The sequence below is a fragment of the Rhinichthys klamathensis genome, unplaced genomic scaffold (assembly GCF_029890125.1).
Source record: "Rhinichthys klamathensis goyatoka isolate OS25496 unplaced genomic scaffold, OSU_Roscu_1.1 h1tg000165l_1, whole genome shotgun sequence".
NCBI classification, from domain to species: Eukaryota; Metazoa; Chordata; class Actinopteri; order Cypriniformes; family Leuciscidae; genus Rhinichthys; species Rhinichthys klamathensis.
In genome coordinates this window covers 4214575-4234502 of record NW_026606697.1, presented here as the reverse complement: position 1 = coordinate 4234502, position 19928 = coordinate 4214575, and the positions used below count along the sequence as shown (strand labels likewise).

The 19928-nt window shown below is 38.3% G+C and overlaps 1 protein-coding gene across 2 annotated transcripts in view; it reads left to right on the top strand.

Moving 5' to 3' along the window:
* Positions 1-19928, top strand: part of kirrel1a (kirre like nephrin family adhesion molecule 1a) — a 46011-nt gene that overhangs the window by 14155 nt on the left and 11928 nt on the right. For both annotated transcript variants that reach the window (XM_056259266.1, XM_056259267.1), the window contains exons 2-7: positions 11602-11751; positions 15226-15375; positions 15564-15721; positions 17172-17322; positions 19395-19500; positions 19744-19892. In XM_056259266.1, coding sequence (XP_056115241.1) covers positions 11602-11751; positions 15226-15375; positions 15564-15721; positions 17172-17322; positions 19395-19500; positions 19744-19892 — 864 coding nt within the window. The remainder of the gene's footprint in view (positions 1-11601; positions 11752-15225; positions 15376-15563; positions 15722-17171; positions 17323-19394; positions 19501-19743; positions 19893-19928) is intronic.

Below are 19928 nucleotides of genomic sequence, written 5' to 3'. Positions count from 1 at the left end.
AGAAGTTACGGTGGCCGACAGGAAAAGATGTGTCGTCTGGAGACAGCAGAGAGTAGCCAGTTAAGCAATGAGGTTTCTTTTCTTTTTAAAGATAAATTAAGAAATTAGGTCTACTTAATTATTCAGTAAATGTAATTACGAATATTATTGTTACTTGTTCATCATTGTGTCAGAGTTTTATTTGCTGACTTTAGCTAGATTATTTGCACGAAGAACAAAATAGTGACGAAATGCGTTTGTCCGTTTAGCTATTTCAATGTTAGGGGGCCCGTGGTGTACCGTATGTAGAAATGGCTCTTTCTAAGGTAATAAAAACATAACAGTTCATTATGTAAGGTACACCACTGAAAACATAGTTATGTATATATGATATTGCTTTTCTGTCAACAGATCCTCCTAAATATTACACAGTGCACCTTTAAAACAAATATCTGCCTGTTGGATAAAGGCAGATAAAGGGAAAACAAGTTTCTTTTTCCTTCCACATTGGCAGATATTTGCTCATGTTTTAGGCATAAACTCACTTAACTTAGTTTTTTTGTTCAGACATCAAGACTTAATATCTTATGTTATGTCACTTTGCTTCTTAAGGTACCATATCTTGATTTAGCTTTAGGCATTGGAAAACAAGACAAAAATACTAATCAAGAAAATCTTTCAATATGTCATCTGCAGAGTTCTCTCTGGTTAATGGGAAAGGGGGCGGGGCTTATCCATTTTTATCTCTATTCATGAAGGGGTTTATATTTAAATGACATCATCTCAGTCTTTGTTGCGCATTTGAATATTTTCATACTACAACGCGCACGCATCTGAAGGCGTTTCATTGGATCCGGTTATCTTGGAGTGAAAACTGATAATCTTTAGGATTTATGATTGTTGACAGGAGTGAATTTTCTGGTGTGCTGGGTTTGTGATTCGGCGATCCCTTGATGAGAGGCTGTTCTCTCAGGTCGGTCAAGTGGTTCCTGACACGAGTGTGGTGTGTAAGTGTGGTCGGAGTGTGTGTGTGACCACGTCTTTGTGCGGTCAGGATGTTGGCAGTGTGGCATGGACTACTGCTGGTACCCAGGGATCAGTGACTCAAGAAAATCAGGACACTCTAAATTTGTCGCTGCACCATAACCCACATAATGAAAACTATACAAGCCCTCTCTCGCTCTCCCTCTCTCATTAGATGTCTTTTACTCCCTACAGCCATGTCTCTCTCTCTCTCTCTCTCTCTCTCTCTCTCTCTCTCTCTCTCTCTCTCTCTCTGTGTGTTTGTTTTTCTGTCCTCATCTCCCCGGTGTCTTCCCCTTTTCCTCTTTCTCCTCTGTCACCCTTTTTTTCTTCTTCTGGTTGATTCATAAATAAAGCCTGTAGTGCGACCTTATAGGAGAGAGCGGGGCTAATTGTCACATGGGAAGTTCTCATAAGGGTTACAGGTCAAAAGTTGTAACATCTCCACTATTGGCATGTTTTCACAAAAGGTCAAGCTGAAACTTTTTTTCTTGGACAATAATGAGAAGCCATTCTGAGAAATATTTTTTGGTAAAAATAAAAACTGTGGCAATTTTGATCAGTCTCCTTTTACTTACAGAGACAAACAAATATGTCATATTCAGAAGATTTCACATTACTTTACACAATGTATTGAATCATTGTTGAGAAATATTCAGATTCAAATAGATTTTATTAAACTGTAAAGTAATAGTTCACCCAAAAAGTAAAAATCTGTCATCATTTACTCGCCCTCACTTTCTTCTGCGGAATACGAAAGATATTGTGAAAAATAGATGTGAATGAAAAGGCTAAATTCAATCTGTTCATCATATAGATCAACCGTGCCTCTTTAGAAATTGTGGACTAAACCGCTCAATTCATATGGATTAGTTTTAGGATCGCTTTATGGACCTTTTGAAGTGTTAGTTAGCTGTCAATGGAGGAGCAGAAACCTCTCAGATTTCAATTGTGTTTCGAAAACGAACGAAAGTCTTATGGGTTTGGAACGACATGAGGGTGAATAATTAATGACATAATTTTCATTTTTGTGTGAACTATCCCTTTAAGTAGGCCAGATTCTGGGTCTTGGCGCAATTTATGGGAAACATTTTGTAAGCTTTAAAGGTGACCTATAATTCAAAATTGATTTTACCTTGGTATAGTCAAATAACATGAGTTCAGTGCATGGACATGACATAGAGTGAATCTCAAACTGGACTATTTTCGCGTTCTCATTTAATTCACGTTTATGAAAAACACCCCTGAAAAACGGTCGGTTCTCCACACAATACCGACTGTGACGCAATAGTCGGGATCATTAATATGTACGCCTCCAAATATTTGCATAATGTCAGCCCTCAATGCCAGGCGGAACTGCGCAGCCGAAGCATGGCAGTTGCTCAGTGTGGATGTACACATGAACACAAAAGTATTTTTTAGTTCCTTCATCTGAGCCTCTGAAGAAACAATGGGTTAATTTTATTTTCTCTGGAAATTTCCAAACATTTCACCGACTGTTTCCTCAACTTGGGCCAATACAGAGCTGGCCTCGGATCGAGCTACCAAGCTACACTGTCTGATGTGTAATTGTTCAAGTTCAGACAGGTAATCTTTCTCTCAAAATCGTTCAATACTGTTTATGCACCAGTAAGTCAAGCCAGTGACTAAAATATCAGCTTCACATCGTTTCTTTTAGTAGGATGAAAATAATCGTATTTAAATTGTGAACAAATTATATACAGAAAGCGATCAAAGAACAATCTTTCCACACAGCGCGAGTTTATCTGGACACTTGCCAAACTCGTTATGAAATCAATGACGCACGTTACTGCACAACGAAGCTCTTACTGTATTTACATCATCGTGTTTGCATTGGTGAAAGCAGAGAAAGTGCAGAAACTGCTTTGCAATGATAAGATCTTCATTCTCGCGATCAACACACTGTCATCTGCTCAATGCTCATCAAGGCAACATTTTATGTGATGGGAATAGATCTAAATACTTTAAAAACATCTCACGATTCGTTAATCTCGATAGCTGTTATAGTAAAAAGGTATAATAGCAGTAGTAAAAGTATTCGGGAGAGAGTTTCACAACATGTAATGCGTTGCTATTTCATATGCAAGCATGTCAGCCAATCACAGCAGTGGCCGCGGTTACACTGAATCCCACAGCAGACACGCCCCTTCAAACAGAGCGTTCAAATCAGAGGCTAAAAGCAGGCTAGGAAAAATGCCTTTTATTTCTAAATTATGACTATTTTTTATCTAAAAAACATACTAACATTATAAGGGTAACCCAGGAAACATTATAAAATAATAAAAAAAAAACATTCTAGGGCACCTTTAAATTCGCTGAACATTCGAGTAGCCCCAGAGTGCAGTCTGGACGATGGGGCGGGGCGACACTTTTAGGTGGGGCGACACGTGTCGCTCCGCCCACACCCGATTTTATTGGTTTATAATACAGCAATCTTATTGGCATAGAAGCTTGAGGCACGAGCATGCGCATTCTTTTATGTACGAGTTTATGAATTATCTATGACGCTGTTTGGCCGTACTATATTAAGATATTAAGTAATAACCATTGCGATTTCAGTAACGATCAATTGGATAATGTTTTGATGAACTTACGAATCAAGTTAGATGAAGTTACTGTCAAAATGTATTCACAATTCACATCGTTTCAAAGCAGCTTTACAAAAAGTCATATTGTAAGCTTTAATATTGAGCAGTTTTATGGGTTGGCGATATCATATGTTGCTGATAAATAATACACTGTTTGAGATTTAGCCTAGCTATACTATATTAATTTACCCTACAGATAAGTCAGTGCCACTTTTGGTGGGCAATGAGAATGACTGCATGAAATTACTGGCAGATCAAAGGAGAGATCATTTCTATGTGGGCTGATTTAGATATTTAGATTTAGATTTAGACAATATTTTTCCGCATGTCATGCAGAGCTCCTTAATTTTACATCATTCGTGCTTCTTCGTTTTTCCATTAGGATCAGTGAATAAACACAAACTCGGGATTTTGCACAAATTATGATAATTCCCTGTATTTCAGTAAAACAAAGGATAAATCCGAAAGTGTGTTTTATTTTATTTTTATATTTATTTTATTACAGCCTATTATAATTGCACAGATTTATAGCAGCGTGTTTTTTTTTATGGTTATGCAGCTAGCCTATGTGAGTGTTAATATTTGTAACCATTTTTATCCAGTAGCCTACATGAACATGAACACGCAATGCGATGGTGGATGAATAAACAATTGGATTTTTAATATAGCCTACTGATGTCACAGTCACAGATAGACAGTCGTACATAACCGGTTGACACTTAATTATAAAACATGAATCTTTAAAAAATATAACACAAGGCTTTACAGAACCAATAGGCCCTCATTTTGTATGAACAGGTAATCAACCAGGAAACGTGTTTGCCATTAAACATTTTATTTGCACTTTGTACCAAATAATGCAAGCATTGGACAATCTCGTTAAAAAAATGACAACAAAAAACGGTCATGCTTTAGAATTTAAAATCAGCTGCTTACATTCTTACAGTCAATTATCATCATTTGCGTAAAATCCCGAGTTTGTGCTGATCCATCGATCCTGATAGAAATATGAAGAAGCCAAGTGAATGACGCACTAATCTAATGTAAAACATCTCCCTGAAGTACAAGTAACGTCACCAAGCGTTCGTTTTTAAACAATAACTTAATCTATACTGTGTCTTAAGTATAATAAAGTATTAGCCAATAGATATTAACAAAAATTACCATGGTAAACTGATAATAAGATACGATTAAAGTTAGCATTTAATTTTTCTTTGATACGGCAAATCATTCACAAAATCGTACATTAAGGAATGCGCATGCTCAGACCTGAATCGTTTACACCAATAAGATTGCGGTATTATAAACCAATTAAATTGGGGGTGGGCGGAGCGACACGTGTCGCCCCGCCTAAAAGTGTCGCCCCGCCCCATCGTCCAGACTGCACTCTGGGGTACTACGAACATTCAGACACATTTTTGGCCGTGGTTGCGTTATTCAGCCTGAGGGTGGCGCTCTAATGTTGATTGACAGACTTACACACTCACACAGAACTCTATCTTAGAAATGCTTTAATGTAGTAGGCTAATTATTGCCTCCAAATGTTGTTTTAATTTAGAATATTACGAGCCAATCGGATTGATATCGTCTTGGTATGTAGCGAAGTTTAGGAAACGTGAAAAAAAAGCGGGCAGTCTGAAATAATCTGCCCAAATAGACCTTGTTCAGAGCAGCGCCATGACCGGTATGAAAGCGAGGCTTTGAGGGATAAACTTACCGTGTTTTCAATGGCAGCCGCTGTAAAAAGCTCCTAGATCACTTATAATGTTCTAGAGAGATGTTGTCTGGATTTTTTTGTCCACTGAAATATATTTTGTACTGTTTCGTCAGAACAATCCAAAAACACATTAAATAACAAACAGTTCAACCCACTGAAGAGATGTATGTCTATGCCTCACAGCCTCGCTTTCATTCCCGTTAACGATCAAAGATGCCGCTGCTGTCACTGTGAATAAAGTCTATGGCCCTCAATTATGAGCGCGCTGCAGTTCCATTTACCACCACAGATTGGCATTGGAAAACTGTGGGGCGCTGTTGAGCTGGGGAGGCTCAGGCACCCGCTGCACAGCTAAAGATCATGAATACATGCCATGCGCTAAATTTGAATATATCCTGCGCACTTTACGACCTAACATAGTCTAGAAAATCAGAATGATAGACCGTTTGAGTGACATTAAACAAGTGCAAATTAACCATGAGGAATATCTAGACTATAGCACTTGAAAAAAGCCTCCCGAATCAGTTCTCATTTTGGATCTGACAGCTCCTATAGGCTCCAGTGGCCTCACGGGATAGCAAGTGTCCCAGCAGATATTGAATCCGCATGTTGTTCATGTGCTGTTTGATGAAAACTACTTTTTGCGTACTGTACACGGGTCTCTCATTTTATGCATGTATGAACGTACATTTGCACAAAACGTTAAAGGTGCATGGAGGAGGACAATTTCAGCTGAATAATCTTCTATAGAAAGGAGTCATAATACACTGCTGCTTTACACGACAGTAAAGTGTATTGTCACATTGGGTTGCATGACCTCCCTGTGATGTAATAATGTTAATGGATATGGATTTTAGCGAAGGCCAAATACTGCCCCGTTGGATAACAACAACTATAGTAACTTGAAACCTATATTTCCATAGAACATGTGATGGAACAACAATGCTAGAATGTGGTTGGTGGTTAGTTACCACTGAGTGATTATGCAGTTGCTTATTTTTTTGCTAGGTGGTTGCTTACTGGCTCAAGTCATAAGAGTCGTACGTGTACAGTACGCAAAAAGTAGTATTCATCAAACAGCAAAGTAAGTCTTTATGATATTCTGGACCCTTGAGATGGCTCAAGTCACTCTTTCGTGATTTATGATCTTTTGTAAATCGTAAATCTAGTCACTTTTGTGAGTGGAAATGTCGTCATTTACTCATCCTTGTGTTGTCTTCTGTGGAAAACAAAAGAAGATGTTGTGAAAGTGGGACCATTATCGTTTTGGACCCCATTGACCTTCATTAAATCGACTAAAACAGTAGAAATATTCTTTAAAATATCATAATTTGTGTCCAGAACGGTGATATTTTAGTACTATAGTATTTATATACTATTATAATATTTTGAATTAGCTTTTATTTTAATATTTTCAATTTTAGGTGAATTTTTATTATCTTTATTATATTTAGTTCAAGTTAAGTTTAAGGTATTTACTGTATATTTTATTTCAGTTAACAAAAGTGAATTGTTTTTATTAGTGCTGTCAAATCGATTAATCGCGATTAATCACATCTAACAAAAAAGTTTGTTAAAATAATGTATGTGGTTTTATATATACACACACACACACATATAAATATACTGTATATATACAAACTTTTATGTTAGATGTGATTAATCGTTTTGTCAGCATTATTTTTATATAGTTTTAGTTTAATAGTTTTGTTTTAGTTAACGATAACAACACTGTACAGAAACAAAGAAAGCCGTAAAGGTTTGGAATGACATGAGGGCATGACATTTTCAGTTTTGGGTGAACTATCCCCGTAAGTATGAGATTTTATGTGATGATAATGCTATTAAACGGCAAGCAGAAAAAAAGGAGTTTGGTATGTCAGAGTAACATATTAACTGCATTATCCTACTGAATATATGATGTTTTTCATGGTCATTAGAGCATTGTTTCCTCTTGTTGACTTCATTAAATTTCACCCAAAGTGATCACGGATGTTGCACGGGAAGGAGAGGAAACAGACATGGAGAGAAAGAGAGAGGGATGGGGTCATGGGGGGATGAGTGGGCATATGCCAGTTGTTAAGAAACTGAGAGAGATGGGGACCTACAGAGGAATGCTGGAGGGATGAGAGACGAGAGAGAGGGAGCGAGAGAACAAGAGAGGGCTAGAGGGCTGATATTTAATGTGATAAATGGATTGTGACAGCGTGTCTCCAAACCCCCTCCAACCGGAGAGGAAGACCACAGAAATAGAAGGCAGGGCTGGGGAGAGGAAAATGGATTTAAACAAGAAGGATAGAAAACTGTGCAAAAATGACAAAACGGATCAAAAGTAACGAATGTTCTTGCTAATTTTACTCCAAACTAGATGATGCCATTACTAGGAAATTCCTTAATAGGAATGTGAAGTTAAAGGGAAATGAATTCCTGTCATTTACTCACCAGCATGTCATTTCAAACCTGTATGACTTTCTTTCTTTAGCGAGACAAATTGTGAAGGCTGTGCTGGTTGATCTTCTCCATGCAGTATTAGTGAATGGGGTTTGCAGCTTTCAAGCTTCCTACACTGTAAACCCGAATAAGTTGGCACAACTCAAAAAATTTAAGGCAATAAATTGCCTCAAATTTTTTAAGTTAAGAAATTCAAAAAGTTTAAGTAAGCAGAACTGACATATTTTTATTTTGTGTTTGTACATTTGAATTGTTCTTAACTTGAAATGTTTGAGTACACTAATTCATACATTTAACTTAAAATTTCATGTAATCTCAATGTGAACACTTTTATTAGTATAAACTTAGCTAGCTTTAACAAGCTAGTTTGCTAACATACTATTTTGTTAACTTCTTAACAATAGTATGCTATACAGTAACACTTGCAGCAATATAAAGGTTTTATTTGCTCTCAAATCAAGCTCATGCACCACTTGTCACCATGATGGTAACTATCCTAAAACCAACATTAACAGAAATTCTTCTAAATTAGCATAACGAAACATTAATCATTACTAAATCACCCGCTTAACATTAATCTTGCACAAAAAAACATTGTATTACACTTAATTTTAGCATTTACTCTCCCTTTCGAGTGCGATCGGCAAAGCATGCTGGGAAATATACATCCCAGCCGTTTCAGTTAAACTTAAGTTCGTCTAAATTAAAAAAAATAATTTCATAAAACTCAAAACAATGAAACAGTTCAGTTTACTTCAAATATATCCATTCTGTGAACTTGAAAGAAAAAGAAAGTGCTAAATACTCATAAAAGTTAATTTGACTGAACTAATTAGTTTAATTTAAGTTTGTCCTACTCAAACCAATTAAGTATTTTGAGCGTTAGGGTTTACAGTGTACGGGAAATAAAAGTGGTCCATGTGACATGATGTTGGAAGCAAGGTTATTTTAGCCATCATATGGTGTTTTCTATTTTAATGCTTCTATTTAGTTTTTTTTTTTTTTTTTTTTTAAGAAATCTTATTACTTATTTTATTTTGCCAAGGTAACATTTCTAATTCTTTAATTTTATTTTACGGTTTTCATTTAATATTTATATTTTGTTTTATTTCAGCTTTATTCAGTCTCTTTAAATCCCTCCTTTCCAAGAGTCTACTCTGCTCTGATTGGTCAGATGACCCAGTCTGTTGTGATTGGTCTACTCTGCTCTGATTGGTCAGATGACCCAGTCTGTTGTGATTGGTCTACTCTGCTCTCATTGGTCAGATGACCCAGTCTGTTGTGATTGGTCTACTCTGCTCTGATTGGTCAGATGCCCCAGTCTGTTGTGATTGGTCTACTCTGCTCTGATTGGTCAGATGACCCAGTCTGTTGTGATTGGTCTACTCTGCTCTGATTGGTCAGATGCCCCAGTCTGTTGTAAATGGTCTACTCTGCTCTGATTGGTCAGACGCCCCAGTCTGTTGTGATTGGTCTACTCTGCTCTGATTGGTCAGATGCCCCAGTCTGTTGTGATTGGTCTACTCTGCTCTGATTGGTCAGATGGCCCAGTCTGTTGTGATTGGTTTACTCTGCTCTGATTGGTCAGATGACCCAGTCTGTTGTGATTGGTCTACTCTGCTCTGATTGGTCAGATGGCCCAGTCTGTTGTGATTGGTTTACTCTGCTCTGATTGGTCAGACGCCCCAGTCTGTTGTGATTGGTCTACTCTGCTCTGATTGGTCAGATGGCCCAGTCTGTTATGATTGGTCTACTCTGCTCTGATTGGTCAGACGGTCCATGCCTGTTGGTCTACCGCTTTCAGCGTGTGTTGGGAACCAAAATGTCCATTACCATATCTGAATTTCAACTTCGGATGCTTACACAGCACATGATACACAGTAATATTAACAGTAACGATGGTGTCTGTTTTTCCATATAAATTCCAGCGTGAGTCCTCGTCCTTTTGAAGTGCATCAAAGTGGATTCTCAGCGCTGAAAACAGCATCTTCTTGACATGAACAACACAAACCAAACTCTTCCAGGCTCAGCTACAACTAAAGTGTCTGAGGGTCAAAGTTGCCATTTTTCACAGGCAGCCAATGAAGACCATAGACTGGCATTATGCAAATGTGTTCCATTGTTCCATTGTAACAAACAGCTATATTACACACTGCATGAAAGGTAATATTCGAAAAAGCATAATAGGGGCACTTTAAGTCGTTTTACTTTTATTCACTGAAAATCTTAACACCCTTTCTTTTCCTTTATAGTGATTCATAAATAATATTGAGTTTTTGAGTCTAGAGTCCTGAATCAGTTGATTCGGACAACTTTTGTGAAATTATCTGATTTACTTTGGTGCTTTAGTGTCATTTTTTGATCTTAAAAAAATTCAAAATGAAACCCAAGAATGAAAATTCTGGACACACACGCACGCACACACACATTTGGGTGAACTATCCCTTCAAGTCTCCATTCCTTATACTATAGTACATGGAAAAGAGAAAACTAGTACACTTCACAATTTCTCCTTTTGTGTTCTACAGAAGAAAGAATGTCATGTAGGTTTGCGACAATGTGAGGGTGGATAAAAATCATGACGACTTTCAGTTTTGAAAGGAATAGAAAAAGTGAACAAGGAAGGTTGCAAACTGCCTCCTGGTGGACCTGGAAAAAGAAAGAAAGAAAGTAAAAGAAACTAGTACTAAGCGAAGAAAAGAAGAATGCGGGGAAAATATGAGTTGCCCTTACTTAATTTACAACATTCTTGATTTCAGTCCAATTAAAGATCCACCACAACTCAGGCTCTGAATGAAAGCTTTCATTGTAAGTCAGTTCTTCAAGCTGGAGACTCAGGCTTGTCTGGAGTATCAAATATCCTCCTGTGTGTCAGAGAAAGAGAGCGACTCTGGTGGATAGGATACCATGTTTTGCGGGTGAAGAAATGTGTCTGGAATTTGGTATCAAGGGACACGTTCCTTCTTCCAAAAAACCACATTGACTTACTCAGACGATTGATTGTAAGAGTGAAATTGCTCAGGAGATGTAGGCGTAATGCTGCGTTTCAGTCATTGAGATTGTTACTTGTTTTAGTCAGTCATATGAACTTTTCTTAATGTCAGGTTTTATTAATTTAATCATTTCCGTCATCAATTACTTACCCTAATATCAAACCCCTCAGACTTTCTTTCTTCTAAGGAATATTTACCCCCTATTTCACATGCAAGGCTTAAGTCTAGTCTCAAACTAAAATGCATGTTTGAGTTGTCTGAACTGAAAGCAACTTATCCTAAAATATGTCAGTGCCATTGTTTTGTCTCAAGATGCACACCAGTAATGTTTTTTTTTCTAAGGCACGTTTATAAAAGCTACATAAATGTCCTAATATTGAATAAAGGCCTAATCCTGGCTTAATCTAAACCCTGTCTGTGAAACCAGGCCATAGTTAAGCAGATGCTAAACTGCTAAAGACTCGTTACACGTTGAACGCCAGTGATTGGTTGTCATATGTCACATGACTGATCGCAACGCAGCAAGGCTGAATAGATATATAAATGATTAAAATATGATTGAGAAATTTCGTTTTTGTGTGAACGTTTCCTTTAATATATTCTCCAAAACAACTCATTATCCTGATATAATCTCTGCCAGTTTTATTAACATAATCGAATACTTTTTACATACAGTTTAACTTGCGCTGCATCAAACACATGAAGTAAACCGAACTAGAGCCTCAGTTCTTTCAGTAATTGCACTGTTTTTGTTACACAAACACTCATGACATATATATTTATATATATATCAATATTTGTAATAATAATTGTGGCTGTTGTGTTTCAGTGCGGACGGCGCGGTTCTCTCAGGAGCCTGCAGACCAGTCAGTGGTTCTGGGCCAGAGGGTGGTCCTGTCCTGCGTGGTCTTCAACTATTCGGGCATTGTGCAGTGGACCAAGGATGGGCTGGCCTTAGGCATCGGAGAAGACCTCCGGGGTCAGTGATACATAGCGCTCTTTCTTTCTTTCTTTCTTTTCTTTCTTTCTTTCTTTCTTTGGCCTTTCATATTTTTAAGTCTAAAGATGTTTCTAGTCGAATAGTAGTTGTTCATTAGTCGACTAAATGCATGTTTATATTCATTTAATTACTTTAATATATACTGAGGAAAATACTAAACCATAATGAGCGTTTAATATATATAGGCGTAATATATAGCCTATTCCACTCTCAAGCGCACACATAAGCTTGCTGTAAAGCACCGGCAGAAGCAATGATTATGAATGTGCCGGAAAAAAACAGCAAAGAGACATAATTGTTTATTGATAAACTAGTGTTTTCTGAGTCAGTGTCGGCTGCAAAGATGAATTTGACGATGCTGAGTCGCCATCTCTGCAGTAAAGTGAATGCTCCTTTAGAGAAAAATGCAATTACATAATCAGAGAGCTTTCGATTCTAATTTGGTTCATTTAAAAGTAGACATTTCAAGCTTTCTATATATATATTTCTGATGTCTGTGAGGCAAGTAGCCTATGTGCGGTGAGTTACGGTTCATTTTTGTGATGCACTCCAGTTCACTGAGACAGAGATGGCAGAAAGCGTATTACGTTTGTTTTCTTTATTTTACAGAAGCACAACATTTTGTTGTTATTGATTGTTTACTCAAATAAAAGTAGACACTTTACGGTTTCAAAAATGCAAGTGATCGCACCGGCGCCTCCATGTCATGCAGTTCTAATACTTCAGCTTATAATACACAAACACTAATAATAATAATAATAATAATAATGTACATTTATCTAGCTTAACGTTAGAGCGAGTGGCCATGTAAAGTTGCTACTACTTGTTTCAAATGATGAGCTATATTTGAAGTTGATGGATGATCGGCAAACATTTGGATTTACTATCATACTATAATTACCACAAGGATCCGCCGTTAACCCTCTGTCCCTCACGGACTGCGTGACTTTGCCACTTCCAGTTGTTTTATTTTCTGCAACTAACTGACTAATGAAATGTTGGTCAACTAAGGGCCCGTTTACACAACACCGTTTTCAACTAAAAACAGAAAATTTTGAAAGCGTTTTGGCCGTTCATTTACACGACAACAGCGTTTTGGGAGAAAACGGAAACTTTTGAAAAGTTTTTTTTTAAGTGCACGTATTTGAGAATGATACCGTTATTGTCTCTGTGTAAACTACAAAAACACGAATTTGTGAAAATGGTGATGTCACGCACATGTGTATCACGTGTTAAGTCTGTAGGTGTTTCTTTACAAAGTGACATCGCCAACTACTGGTTGGCAGCAGAATATAGCGTTTTTAATAGTTCTCACACAGAACCGTGTGAATGGGGATCGTTTTGACAACGTTGTCGTCTATACAAAAAAAAAAAACTTTACCGTTTTTAGTACATCATTGTCAGGTATATGTACCCATAGCTTCTTCTCATCGACTAACGTTTAGTCGACTATAAGGGGGCAGCCCTACTACAAAACCAATCACCCTAGCAAACACTTAGAAACACAAACACACACACAAACAGCCAGGACACCTTAGCAATAGATTGGCAACACTTTCCTTCATAAAATGTAAGAATGTGTGTATTTCTTTCTCTCTCTTAAACTTTGTAGTTTTCCCTATGTACACCCTTTCAATTTCATCTCTCATCTGTCTCACTGTTTCCCTGTTTGCTTGTTTTCTGTCTAACTTTTATCCTCTCTTCCCTTTTGCTCTTTTGCTTTCTGCTCCACTAGCTCATCTTTTCTCGCTCCTTGTGGACTGTCATGAGAACAGAGAGGGCAGGATGTGGTATTTTTAACCTCTGCCATTATAAATAGATAAATGTGGACCTGATAAACTACATTTGCTGCATTTGCCAGATTTGTTAAAAGACATGAGGCATGAGGGAGATTTCTCTTTCTTGCTCTCTCTCTCTCGCTCTCTTGCTCTCTCACTTTGACTCAGTGTAGTTGTATTTACACTGTGATGCTTCACTGGTTTGTCCCCGTGGCTTTCATATAAAAGCATGTGAACAAATCCTGCACTCACACACACATACACAAATGTGCACACGCAGAAATACATCCGCACGTACTCAGCGGCGCACAGCACACACTGACAACTCAATCCCACAGTAGAGAGAGGGCTGTGTGGGTTGGGGATGCGTGATGTAATTCACAGCAGAATTTTTGTCATTTCTCTTGCAGCAGAAGCTGGAAATGTCCATGTCATAGCGCTAGCATATATCATGCAAACTCTACTGGCATCCAGTGGTGGATAACATCACTGCACTGCAAGCTAGGTTTTTTCTTTGTTAGTAGGCAAGCGTCTCTTACTATTGCTTAGAGATCTGAGATTTGAACAAACCTTTAACCTTAAGTATTAAAACCATTTTTGTGGACTTAATTTTCACTTGGGCCAATAGACAACCACCCAAAACACCCCAGCAAGTGCAAAAGCAACGCACTAGAAACCACATAGCAACACACTAAGGGGCAGATTTACAAAACAGGGCAAATAAGCGTGAGAGTGTAACTAATTCCCAAAAAATGCAGATGTGAGTGGAAAGTTCTGCAAGTCATCTCTTGATGACGCCGCGCAAATCAAAGAACACAGACGCAGCCGGATCATTTCCATAATGACCAACGCAATCTACCAAGAGAGCGTCTGGTTTAAAACAATGCTTTTTTGGGGCGGTAAATGATGGCGGAAATACCAGTATATTGTCTAGCGCAAACCTTAGTAAATCACCTTGCGTGATTCAATTAAAATTAAATACTCTCCTCCCATAAATTTTGCATCTGAAAAAGAAACTCCTACAAATGCATGTGCAATAAGGCCGGCCGCAAAAATAACCATCCAAGCTTTTCAGCACAAATTTTTCACTGCGTAAATCCTGACAGTTGTTTTTTTTTAAGCCAAAAGATGGTTTGCGCTGGCTCAAGCTGTTGGTAAATCTGGCCCTAAGAACCCTTTCACACAGAGCTTGTTTTTTTATTTATTTCACTATGCTGCTTTTCCATTGTTTTTCTATGTAAAAATGCAAGCATCTTTTGACCGTCGTGCTTCTTTGCAGCGTATTGCGCATAACATTGCACTCTAAAAATGCAGTGCTCAAGTTAAGCTTTTATAAAACGTGTCTTGAGACCATGCCTGTGTCTCGCGTTTTTTCTCGTTCAGTGTGAATGGCCTTTAAAAGCTATCAGAACACTGTAGCGACCACATAGCAAAACATTAAAAACCACTCTGAATGCTTTAGCAACCTCATTGCAACACTAAAACTATGCAGAACACCAGATAGCAACACACAAGAAACAACCCATGACTGCATAACAACACACTAAAAACCAATCAGACCACTCACTTTTCCTTCAGAAAATGCCAAATTGCCCAGTCAGTGTGTTTTTGTGTTCAAATAAAGACTATCTACCTCCAAAACGTGACAAATTCTGATCTGCGTGTCTTTTCGCAGCCTGGCCCCGGTATCGTGTGTTAAGGCTGGTGGATGTTGGGCAGTATAATCTGGAGATCTCGGCCGCTGAACTCTCAGATGACTCTCTCTACGAGTGCCAGGCGACGGAGGCTGCGCTGCGCTCACGACGGGCCAAACTCACCGTCCTCAGTGAGTCTTGTGTGTTTGCTTAGAAAAGAACCTCTATGGTCATGCATTCTATAGCTTGTTGTTTTAAATGTTGACTATGATGGTTTTGCCTGAATATGAGGAGTGAAGGGGTTAATCTGTTATGAAATGAATAGATTTATGAGTTGCTTCCATTAATAATTGAACTCCACATGTGTTTGTGTCTGTAGTTCCTCCCGATGAGCCGGTGATTGAGGGGTCCCCGGAGATCCTCCTCACAGCAGGGGTTCCCTATAACATGAGCTGTGTGTCCCGTGGAGCCAAACCTGCCTCCGTCATAGAGTGGCAGAAAGACGGCCTGCCGATAGAAGGGACTGTCAGCACCACGGTGAGGCACACACATGCCAAAGTTTTGACTCGTCTGAGTTTAAATGTAAATGAAAGCTTATGTAGCTCAAGAACAAAGGTATCAACCATAGGCTGTAAAACGAGATGGACAAGCGTGTCTCTGCTTCCTTCCACTGTAGAAGGAAAATATCCAAAATATCCCAGTGAACACACACACACTGCAAACCGAGGACACACACACCCGGAGCCAGAGTCTGTGCAGTAATAGACCCGCGGTATCGAGGTCTCGCCCACACTCTCGCTCCCTCAGACTCAATCGCATCACAGCTGTCAATCACGACGTTACACCCAGTTTATAGCATCAAATAACTAAAAAACCAAACTGATTGGAAAAAAGAACACTTGAATAAATGTCTACCTAAAATGGCGGAAACCGTCTTTGGAAAAAAAATTTATTTTAAGGGCGGGGTTTATGACCTATACTGCAGCCAGCCACCAGGGGGCGATCAAAATGCTTTGGCTTTACTTTTCAGCACTTGTGCGGCACACTTGGGCCCTGTCCCAAATGGCACACTCCGGACTTGTGGACCTCCTCAGAGTCCACACTTCGGTGACGTCATGTAGTGCAGACCTATAGGGCCCTTAGCGCGAGTCCGCGAGGGCGCATTGAGACGTATTTTTGGGACAGACTCGATCGTCACACCGAAAACAGGAAGACGGTCTGATTGTTGTTATGGACAGGAGCTACAGGTTCGGGGAAATATGCTGCCTATTGTTGTTGTGTTTACATATGACTCAGTAAAGCCCTGACATTCTGTTCTGTTTATTTAATGAATCATAATGCGATCGTATTATTCAGCTCGCTATTATTAGCCTATGTTTGAGAGATCATAATGTTTGCATAAACTTGTCATAAAAACCATAATGATAATTACACTTAAATATTTTCTTCTCAGCCATGTTAACAATTGTCCGTGAGCGAAATCCGTTGTCTGCTTGGCCTTTCGCAAGGATTCCTGGGTAGTTAAAGTGCGTGGAGCCTGCATCTATGCGGGCTTCGCAGAAGACCGCTTCAAGGGTACAAAGGGGGCGCTGCTGAGCACACTTCAGAGCGTTAAAATGCTAAATGGGACGGCCTCTGGACTCGTAGACTCGGCGAGCACGCGCAATTTAAATCCACAAGACCGAAAGTCTGCATGAAGTGCGCCATTTGGGACAGGGCCTTGGTATGCATCATTAGCGGCTGTTTCTATAGGCCGATATACATAAGCCATCTGCCATATTGGAACGGTCAAAGCTGGTATGTGAACATTCGAAAGCAAGTTGACTGAGCGTCTGCAAACGTAGTTAGACGCACGTATGAATATCTACAGTACATCTGAAACTAAACTAACACAATACAACAAGACGAAGGCATTAGCTAACACGAGTTTAAAAATCTGGCTATGTATACATATCTCGGGTATCAACAGTATCATTTTGTTGCGCAGGAGGTGCTTCAAGACAGGAAACGCGTGACCACACGCAGCTTCCTGCCCATTCTACCAGTGGATACAGACACTGGGAAGAACTTCACCTGTGTGGCTACTAACCTGGCCGTGCCGATGGGCAAACGGACCACTATCACCCTCAACGTACACCGTGAGTCTAAAACCCTTTCCAGCTTTAGTAACATTTATGAGGAAAGTTATTTACATTTTTTATTTTTTGTGGTGCAGTGTAAAAAAATATATATTTCAGTCATATCCACCTTATTTTGCAACGCAGAAGCTATTTTCTGTGAATGTGCGAGACTTCTGATTCATTAGCTGCTATAGGTTAATAACTAGAAGTAATAAAATGCAACAAAGAAAAACTGTTAGCGCTACACTCCGGTGTGTTTATAATTACGACAATATGTTAAAATAATATGGTAAGAATTACCCGTTTGCAATAGTTCGAGCAGCATAACCAGCTGTTTTGTACAGCTAAATATAACTGGAAACTGGAGACCGGAAGACAAGACACTTTCGGTTTACAAATGGCTGTGCCGCTTTTACGTGAAAAATAAGGTGGATAAATATACATTGAAAATCAATATCAATAAACTAAATAATACATCAGGCAGTAGTTTGTATTATGCATACACTGCCATTCAAAAAATATTTATTTTAAATTGTAATAATATTTCACAACATTACCGTTTGTTTTTTTCTTACAAATTATGTATGAACAGTAATATATGAATTTATGACAAGAGTGCGCCTCAAAAAATTGACGTCATTACAGGAGTTTCTGACCTTTGTCACAAAAAGTTGACGCACACACTTTTAATAATTGAAACTTTGGTTTTTAATGCTAAAAGTTCATAATAAAACATAATCTAGTATTTGTCAATAAAAAAGATAAAATTATGTTTTAAAGAAAAGTAAAGTAAAAAGTCCTCTAAAAAATAAAATATATAATATATATATTATCACATATTTTAGTAGTTATCATAAATTAAGTATCATTTGAAAGCTTACGAACTCAGAATTTATCCTGTGAAAACCGTTTTGAAATTGGACGTTGCGTTACCATAGAAACGGTATTTTTGTATTAGGCCCCTCCCCTTTTGGGCAACATCTTTCATAATTTATTATCAAAAATGTTCTAATCTTGACAAAACACATATTGTCAGAAAGGTCTGAGTCTCAAGGTTCCATATTTAGTGACAGAAGTGATATTTGGATAGAAATGTATTAATTTGTTATGGCAGAATGCATACAATTAAATTCAATGGAATGCAATGGCACCCGGTGGGTATTTTTGGTAATAAACAAAATCTCATGGGAACTTCAATGTTTGTGATATCAACTTCAAATTTGGAACACAACTTGGTTAGATATATGGCTTTGACTTTCTGTCATTTTTAGGCTGAAACCTATATTAATTTATATATATTTTTAATAAAAGAAAAAAAAATATTTTATTATATTTTCATAACAATAAACTTAAACTTCAATAACTTTTAAATAATTTAATTCTATTAATTTATTCCACTTCAGCAATAATCTGCCAAGAGTCTTCTTTTAAAAGAGACAAACCGTTAGTCTTTAGTACAAAGGCTTCATGAATTACATCCGTTTAAGTTTGGGTAGTGCATTTTCACGTTAACGCTCAAAAAGGGGGGTGACAGCTAAAGGGTTAAAAACATCTTACCAACCCAAATCTTTTGAACTTTAATGCATGTATAATATAGTAATGAATTGTCCGTTGTGGGCTGTGATGGGCCAATATAAATCAAGGGCTCCTTTTTTAGTCTCAGTCCATTCCTGGTGCCATTGTTTCTCTTAAATAGCGATTTCTACCTGATCTAACCCTTAAAAATGACTTCTATTGCTGATCTAATTTAGTCAGGTGGACTCAGTCATATTGAATAATATTTTGGCTTAAATAAAACCCATTCATTTAGATATTACATATCACATAAAACACATTTTTAGGCAACCTGACCAAACATATTTTGCAGTGTGGGAAAAGAAACGTGAGAGAGAAGGCCAGTCGGTCCTGCATTCATTTAAACCGTCAAAGATGTTAAAACCCCTTTAAGATGATGGCTTGAACTGGGAAGAACTGTGACATTCATCTACAGTCTGACACTATATCCGTAGCTCCTTCCCGTCAGTCCTTCAGCGTGCCTTTGGTCTAATGAACGATATGTCTTTATTATGTATTCTGAATGCTCTCTGCAGACCCTCCAGTGGTGACGTTATCCATTGAGCCTCGCTCCGTATTGGAAGGAGAGAGAGTGACCTTCACCTGCCAAGCCACTGCCAACCCACCTATTATGGGTTATAAGTATGTCTCTTACTAAATGTAATGCTTAAAGTGTCTCCTTTTACATTCTGTGAGATGAAAAATTAATGACTTGTTTTATCAGGGAGATAAAGACGTCCTTTAAGTATTATTAAGCCCCATATATCTTCAATTATTTTCTGTTACGGCAGCCGTACCCTTGAAGTCCTGTCTGTACATGCGTCAGGGGTGTTTCTTCATAAATCTGCTTATGCTTCACTGACTGGCCCCTTTTGGCTTGGCTAGGTGGGCAAAGGGAGGTGTGGTCATACAGGGGGCGAGAGAGAGTGTTTTTTTCACCAAGGCGGATCACTCTTTCTTCACCGAGCCTGTGTCCTGCCAGGTGTTCAATGCCGTGGGCAGCACTAATGTCAGTATACTCGTCGATGTCCACTGTGAGTATCAGCTTTGGAAATTCAGCGCGTAGAGCG